We start from the raw sequence: 8,580 nt of genomic DNA, 5'->3' as shown, positions 1-8,580 counted from the left end.
GTAACAGTATGTGTACATGTATAACAGTGTGTGTATATGTGTAACAGTGTGTGTACATGTATAACAGTGCGTGTACATGTGTAACAGTATGTGTACATGTATAACAGTGTGTGTATATGTATAACAGTGTGTGTACATGTATAACAGTGCGTGTACATGTGTAACAGTATGTGTACATGTATAACAGTGTGTGTATATGTGTAACAGTGTGTGTACATGTGTAACAATGTGTGTACATGTGTAACAGTGTGTGTACATGTGTAACAGTGTGTGTACATGTGTAACAGTGGGTGTACATGTGTAACAGTGTGTGTACATGTGTAACAGTGTGTGTACATGTGTAACAGTGTATGTACATGTGTAACAGTGTGTGTACATGTGTAGCAGTGTATGTATATGTGTAACAGTGTGTGTATATGTGTAACAGTGTGTGTACATGTGTAACAGTGTGTGTACATGTATAACAGTGTGTGTATATGTATAACAGTGTGTGTATATGTGTAACAGTGTGTGTACATGTGTAACAGTGTGTGTACATGTGTAACAGTATGTGTACATGTATAACAGTGTGTGTATATGTGTAACAGTGTGTGTACATGTGTAACAGTGTGTGTACATGTGTAACAGTGGGTGTACATGTGTAACAGTGTGTGTACATGTGTAACAGTGTGTGTACATGTGTAGCAGTGTATGTATATGTGTAACAGTGTGTGTATATGTATAACAGTGTGTGTACATGTGTAACAGTGTATGTATATGTGTAACAGTGTGTGTACATGTTTAACTGTGTGTACATGTGTAACAGTGTGTGTACATGTGTAACAGTGTTTGTAAGCCCTGTCAATTGAACCAGTGAATAAGAAGGCACACGTGTAAATCAACACGGGGTCGGCCAAAGGAACACGGAAATGGTGGTGTTCAGTTGGATTTTTATAAAAATCAGCATAAAATCATTAAATTGGTCATCTACCATCAAAATCCAGAAGTGTTTACTTAACAGGATTTATGAGATGTGTGTAACAGGTGTGTAAAGATTTAGCACTTGTCCATCTTTTTTCCTTGCGAGCATGGCTAGTCTCGCTTTCGCCAGACTCTCGCCCTCGAGACTTTGCACGAGCGAGAGTCTGGTACGATAGCTATTTAATTTTTGCAACCAGTAGAGGGCGCTAAACAAAGAAAATAATGACAACAACAATGGCGACTCCCAAGAAAGAACATGACCGGATTTACTTTTCTAATAAGGATATTTGCGTTTGTTGTTCCTCAAAAAGCAAACAGAGATATTTCGTTGTGAAGATTGACAAAAGTAAAGGTCCGGCATTTGATTTAGTTAGTTACTTCTACCAGAAAGACATTAGCTTGGAAGAAAACATCGGGAACTTCACCTGTATATCATGCTTCAAGTTGCTGGAGCGAATCAAAGATATGGACTGCAGGCGCTCACATTTACATAATAAAGTTATGTCAGCCTCTCAAACTTTCAAAGTGATTACGGTGAAGAAACGTACTATTAATGAAAAAGAAGGTCACACGCCTCGGATGTCAAAGCTTCCGGATCTGAAATCCACCCCAGTCTATTGTCAGAGACTTGAAGTTGAACTGCCAGGTAGGCTAATCTACACTGATACAAAATGATATAATTTATCGTAGTTATAACATATTTCAGGAATGTAGACTATGATTTGAAGAGCGATGTTTTGTAACATTCATTACTTTGGATATTGCCAAGTTCATTGAATTTATTTGCTCTTAATTTTCAGTATCCCCCCTATTACAGAACCATATGATAACATTGGTTAGTAGTATGATGTCCATGGCACTATACTAAAGGTTTAGGCAGAGTCAATATGGCCACATGCTGAAAATTTACTTTACATTCATGGGAAAAACTGAAATGCATGGTTTTGCTGTCCCGGCTCATGGGTCAGGGGTTCGTACCAGGGTTGGGCGGTTAAAACCGCCCCTGGTTTTAACCGTCACGGTCAATACTCCCCAAGTGATCAATACTGGTCAATAATGGTCAATTGTGATTTAAACTGTCCATTTTCCTATTTTTGTACATTTCTTGCAAAGATATAGATAAATTAAGTCTTTTGCATTATATGGATCAATTGTTGATTATTAATATTTTTCATTAGATAATCAAATGTAATTTCATAATTTAATATATTTGGTTTGCTGAAACTGACCGAAATATCTACAGTACCTACCAGAGGGTCACAGTTCTATAGCATAGCTTGACAATTTGGAGACAGACCTCTTAATACATGTACCTGGACAGATTAAGAATAAAGGTAGCTGGGCATTACCTGAGCACAGGAAGCAGAGTAGACAGGTGTTAATAAGCATAGGCTGGGACCAGTGTGCCTGTTATTGTTATGAAAACATCACCAACCCACCCCCTCAAATCTTTATTCAACAGTTAAAATGAAGATTGATGAAACAAAACTTATAGGTAGTTCTTGTTAAACTAAGGAATTAGAACAGAAACTTTGACATCATCCCTAATTCAACAGTCATTTGTACATTATTTATTTAATATTATGACTTATAAGTATATTATAAACTGATAGTGCATGTTATGAATTACAATAGTTACCATAATGGTCACTTTATTTAAAATAAATAACACAGACTATAATGACAAAATAATTTTCAATCGACCTGTAGTGACCGGTTATAACCACCTGCCCTGTCAATACTCATATTGACCACTTTTTTGCCAACCCTGGTCCGTACCTGGGGGGGGGGTGTTGTTGTAAAAAAAAAAAACAGTGTCTGTAGTGTTGGTAAAATTTAATGTCCCCTTTCTCCATATGAAAAAAGTAAATTATGTCCTTTTCTTTTTCAGGCTCTCTTAAAAAAACACCCAAACCACCAGCTAGGAGTAAGCTTGCGTCAAGGTCATTATTTTCTCCCACTACAAAGAAAGAAACAGATAGTCTTGCTGTGCCTCTCTCACCTTTAAGGAGCAAACAAGTACATGATAAAAAGAACGTGCAGATTTCTGGTAAAGCAAAACTCAAACATACAGTGTCATTTCGTTCATCAAATCTTGTTGAACAGCTGCTGCCAGTTACAAAGGCTCTGGCCAATGGTAGTATCAGAAAGGCGTGTGCCTTACTTTTGAATTCTGATGATAAAGCAGTGAAAGAAAGTGCACAAAAGGCATTTCAAATTGTGATAGATAGAGAGTGTAGTAGCTTTTCTAAGCATGATATGGACATTAACCTCAAGAAGACAGAAACCAGTGATTTGGAGACTTTTGACTTGAAGAAACTTCAACAAGATTTTGAAATCCATGCACCCTTTTTATGGGCTTGTGCTTCTCAGGCAGGAACATCACAATACAGCAAATCATTTGACTGTGTTAAAGTTTGTGCAGCTTTGTGTGTCCTGATTCAGGGGAGATCAAGAATTTTGAATTCTCTTCAACATGCTGTAGCCATAGCAATGTATAACAATCAGTTGCAAAAAAACGGATTCTTAGTGTTATCAAAATTAGGATTTTCTGTATCGCATGCAACAATGAATACAAAGTTGAATCTTGCTAAAACACAAAATGAGAAACTTATGAAAACTTATAAAGGAAGTTTGGAGAACTCTGTTGTATGCAAGAGCAATGTTGATAGGATTGTAGCTGAGCACACATATGCAACTGAAAGCTCATCAACTAGTGGAGTGAATGAACATTCATATGCAATGTACAATGTAGAACCACAGGAAGACAGTGCACCTCTGGGTTACAGATTCAATCTTGATAATCTGGACTTTCATATCCAAGTTCGAGAAATGACAAAAGAGCATCAAAATGTTTCTCGACATTATACACAAATTATGGCCTTGGTAGATCGGGTAAACTGTGAACATTTGTCAGATGAGCCAGTTGGAGATTTGTTGAATGTGGACAACAGTGAATTTTTTCCCACAGTGGAAGATAACTACACCTTGAGAAAAGACATGATACATGTTGTTTCAAACATTCTTGTGGAAAATCTACCATCCTTTGAAGTGTTTAAGAACATTTACCCTACACACTTCTCGCACATTTATTCCAACGAAATGGCAAAGAAATCAACAGTGGTATATCCCTCACTAAACATTTTTGTTGAAAGTTCATTTAGTTCATTATTTACAAGATTTGAATTCGTTTTGATGTTGTAATATAATTGGTAAATAAAAACACATATATTTTTACATTCATTGTATTTCTCATCATTGAAATACATTGGAAATCTACACGAGTAATACACTCGAAATCTTGTCACAGCGTATGAATACACAACAGTAGTCTGCTACATGTAAACACTGTAAATAGAAAATACATGAAGTTAAAATGGATGATGGATTCCAACCTGATTTCATTTCAAATTTTGAGGATATGGACACCTTAGAGCTGTTATCTGAAACAGATTTTGATTCCTTGCTGGTGAAATTACCAAAAAGCAGCAACTTTTAAATATGTAAATCTACATGTAGAAGAAAAACCTTAATTGCCTGAAATACCCAATTCCTCTGATCAGCCACAAGCAAAATTACAATTAAAAGTATCTTACTTCGATTTAAATCTTTTGAGAGTGAAACAGTCTAACACCATTATCAGACACTTTCATTCCATAATTTTAAAATTTTCCTTTTCCAACTTTTTGAATAGAGAATGTAAGTGAAAATGAATTGAAATGTAATTAAAGATACTTGACTTTTTAAATTTAGTAAAGATGCATTAAATTACTTGTAATCCCCCCTACCATCTCATTATACATACTTGTAATTGAAAGCAAAGTCAGTTATAAATATATTCAATTACTTTTTTAATTAACCCATCCCTGTTCATGTTTGCTGTGGTTTAATTAGAAATCAGTCCTTTCCTAACCCTGAGTAGTTAATTACTAACATATTGAGATGTCTAATACAAAATATTTGTTATTTTGCAGTATTTTGATGCATGTTTTTGTTAAAATGTTTCTTGTTCCTTGTTGCAGTTCCTTTCTTTTTTTTTGATGTAGAATCAGCAGTGTTTTATTGCAGTACTTCTTGCATTCAGTTAGTAACATGCAGTCGGTAAGCATTTATAGTTAAGAAGTTTCAATGTAAGTACTATTATGGGTACACTCAAAATGTATATTGACACATCCATCAAAATAAAACTTAATTCAACTGTTTCATCATTATTAATGTAAGTTATTAATTTCATTTTACAAACTTAATGTAAACATGGTAATTTAAGGAATATTTTGCTTAACATTTACTGCTAACTGTTGATTTCATTTTTTAATATTAACTTTATGGAATTTGTAGATTCCACTGGGCATCTTGCTTAAGAATGAAAATAAAACCAATGATATGATTGAGATCCTTGAGCACCTGCAACAGTATGTCCCTGGAGCCAGATCAGATGCTGAAATGGAACATATTCATGAAAGGTTAATGGTTTTGTTTTTAACATGTTTAATAATGTGGGAAAAATTTATTAGCATGCAGTAAGTATTTATATTTTATGACAAATTGATAATTGGTTTTCAGAGAGGACAGAAATCCCCAAATGCGGGCAATTCCAGTTGGAGGTGACCAACTAACTTGTGAGAGGATAAGAGGTGCTCATATGGCCCGTCTTGATGCTGATAGCCAAGAGGAAAGATTGGAGGGATTGATAACGATGGTTGAAGACTTTCATGAGAAGATAAACTTTCTACAGGTAATGCAATGAAATTTAAAGGTGCAATCATATGTCTTTTTCATTTGAAACATGTCTTTCACTTTGCTGATACTGCATAAAAGCTAAATGAATATGTTGTAAAAGCAGAATGGGCTGCACCGAAATTGTGAATTTTGCAACCCAAGGGTTCTGACTTGAATGCAGGACCAGAATTGTTATATAATGTTGATATAACTTATATACAAAGGTAATATTAGGATTTAGCTTTGATATGTACAACAGGAAATTTTTTTATAGGAATTTCTTGCTTAAAACATTACATTTTTTCAGGCAATGATGGATAGATTCTACAAAACAGCCAGTGCAAGAGAAGCAGGAACGTTATACCAACTAAGAAATACCATCAATAGGAGAAATGTGGTCAAAAACGTGAGTGCCGATTATCATGCTGTTGGATCTTTCATTGATTTAGTGACAAGTGCACATGTGATTGCAGCAGCTTTGAAAGCATTTGGCATGTCAAATATTGAAGACCCATGTCCAAAAATCCCTATGTTTACTGATCAAGCTGATGAAGGTTCAAGGAAGAGACTTTTGGATAAAATAGTTGGGGATATGGTGGACACGTTTTTCTTGAACAGCCTAGCAGTAACAGTGAATAGAATTGAGGGTAATGAGAATGACATTGAGGGGCCAGTTACTGATGATGGTGTGTATAATTATGCAACAAATGTAACCAAATACGGACTTTTGAGAAAAATTTCTGTTTTGGCCACCAGAAGCGGAGATGGCATTCGACAAATAAGGCACTGGAAATATGCCCTGTTAGTGTATGACCTATCACACAAGATAAAATACAGACTTGAATCATTCCTTCTTTTAGCTGGTGTGAATGCAGTCTTCACAGAAAAGCAAAGACATCAGGTTATTTGGAACCGTTTTGTAAATTTGTCTGGTGGAAAGGATAAAAATCTAGATGGCGATTACGTGATGGAGTTGCTCAACAAGTACGCAAAAGGCCGAGTTAAATTACTAGGACCAAATCAAACACCGGAAGTTGTAGACAGAATAGGCAAAACCATGATGTTTTGTCATAATGTGAATGAAAAGCTGGAAAGAGAAATTGGTGTCCATCCAGGAGGAACTGCTCATGCACAAAGAGATAAAACACAAGATATCAGAGCTGTTGTGAACCAGTTAAAAAATGCGGACGTATTTTCTGTTATTAGTGGTAGGCGACATAACTCTTTCAATGAACAGTTTGACATGTTCCACAATGTAGATTCACAAGTCCTTCATAAGTGGTTAAATGACAAGAAACTGGAGTATTCAAATGGAAAGTATGCATTTTAACTGACTTGATACATGTAAATGTGCTGAACACTAGTGAAAAATTGTGTAGAATTATTTTTTCACTTTAGAGTAAAATTAGCTCTAAACATGTTAACTCTGAGAATTTTGCTTTGCTGTAAAAATATGCTCTTATGAAAAAGAATGGCTGTATATCCACAATACATTTTGTTCTTTTGTATGGGTAAATAAGTTTGCATATTTAAATGCCTTGCTGATGTTTGTTCTAAAATTATGTCCGGGTCTGGAGATAATATAAAACTTGTACCATACTCATACTCAGCCATGTTTGTTTTGAGTACACTTCCTGTATACTTGAACAAATTTGAGCATGACTCCATTTGAGTATGATTTTATAATTTTTTTTTATAACTTTCACTTTTGAGTACGATTTAGAGCACTGAGTTTGAGCTTGAGTATGAAAATGTGCTCCAAAATGTTTTATAACCTCCAGGCCAGATCAAACTATGTACGAACCCAATATAAGGAATGTAAGCCTCTCAAACACAGACATTTTTTGATAAGAATGTTTATTGAGACAGTGCTTTGTTTCACATGTATGAAAATGGGGTGTACAATCAGGAATAATACCTGAAGTTATGAAAATCATCAATGTTACTTCTCTGTTTACTGTATACATATATATCAGAGATAAAGACCTTCTAAAGCACTTTGAATCAACATCTACTTGGACCCTTTACATATTAATCTGGAATAAATGTAGACCAGTTATTTCATCATCATGTATTAAATGTTGGGGCCAGATGAAATTAAACTATGGTAAATAAATCAATCATCAAGTATTTCATCAATAATATCCATCACTGATCTTGCAAGATGTCTGTCAAATATGTACTCTGACAATAAATCGTCAACACTACCTATATAGTGAACATTATTTACAATGGAATCAATTAATGAATTGCTCAGTCCAGTTAGAATGCCAACATTCAGTAAAGATGGAACATTATCCTCTAGACAGGTTTCTCTATACTCCTTAAGTTGTGCATGTATTTGGATGCGCTGCGATTCAGCCACAGTACGACAAATCACTAAGTCACATTTTGAGGCTACGGAACACAAAGCATTATCATCTTCCAAGTCAGAAAGAAGGGCATCATACAGTGTTGGACAATTTAAACAATCACATGTACGAAAACAAATATCACAGCACAAATGTTTTGGAAGTACTGGTAAAGTTTTGGCAACATCAGGTGTGAAGTATTCTTCCAATAGAGCTCTCCTACATGTGTCAGCAGTTGCATATGACCTCATTTTATCATCTGTTGCAGTTTTGCTGATGTCCATTCCATGGTAATATAAAATGGACATGGCTTCCCTACCATCCCGACCACCTCTCCCAAATTCTTGCATAAACTCCTCAATAGACCTTGGTGCTCCCCAGTTTATTACCATATCTATATCAGGAACATTAACTCCCAAGCCAAAAGCAGATGTACAAACAACTACCCTAATCTTACTCTCAGGTTTTGGGAATTCACTCATGACTATTTTCTTGCATTTGTTTGACGTTGAATGGTGATACATAGCAAATAGTCTGTTTTTAGCACATT

The 8,580-nt window shown here is 35.3% G+C and overlaps 2 protein-coding genes across 2 annotated transcripts; both read left to right on the top strand.

Annotated features, from left to right (window-relative positions):
• The first annotated feature begins 1,112 nt into the window (after positions 1-1,112).
• On the top strand, positions 1,113-4,199 carry LOC125656405 (uncharacterized). The gene is made up of 2 exons (XM_048887010.2): positions 1,113-1,606; positions 2,852-4,199. Exons 1-2 carry the CDS (start codon positions 1,183-1,185, stop codon positions 4,162-4,164), a joined length of 1,737 nt encoding a protein of 578 aa, XP_048742967.2. The 5' UTR covers positions 1,113-1,182; the 3' UTR covers positions 4,165-4,199.
• Positions 4,200-4,469: 270 nt separating this feature from the next.
• LOC130049899 (uncharacterized) lies at positions 4,470-7,890 on the top strand. The gene is made up of 4 exons (XM_056148129.1): positions 4,470-5,061; positions 5,299-5,423; positions 5,524-5,695; positions 5,987-7,890. Exons 1-4 carry the CDS (start codon positions 5,053-5,055, stop codon positions 7,007-7,009), a joined length of 1,329 nt encoding a protein of 442 aa, XP_056004104.1. The 5' UTR covers positions 4,470-5,052; the 3' UTR covers positions 7,010-7,890.
• Positions 7,891-8,580: the final 690 nt, after the last annotated feature.

Source organism: Ostrea edulis, chromosome 8, assembly GCF_947568905.1.
Source record: "Ostrea edulis chromosome 8, xbOstEdul1.1, whole genome shotgun sequence".
Classification (NCBI taxonomy): Eukaryota; Metazoa; Mollusca; class Bivalvia; order Ostreida; family Ostreidae; genus Ostrea; species Ostrea edulis.
This window is presented reverse-complemented; position numbering and strand designations above follow the sequence as displayed.

Bases quoted from the DNA above. Each gene is read 5' to 3' on its own strand.
- LOC125656405 (XM_048887010.2), top strand. From the start codon at position 1,183: ATGACAACAACAATGGCGACTCCCAAGAAAGAACATGACCGGATTTAC. The intron at 1,607-2,851 runs GTAGGCTAATCT...TTTCTTTTTCAG, and splicing joins ACTTGAAGTTGAACTGCCAG to GCTCTCTTAAAAAAACACCC.
- LOC130049899 (XM_056148129.1), top strand. The intron at 5,424-5,523 runs GTTAATGGTTTT...ATTGGTTTTCAG, and splicing joins ATGGAACATATTCATGAAAG to AGAGGACAGAAATCCCCAAA. The intron at 5,696-5,986 runs GTAATGCAATGA...ACATTTTTTCAG, and splicing joins AGAAGATAAACTTTCTACAG to GCAATGATGGATAGATTCTA.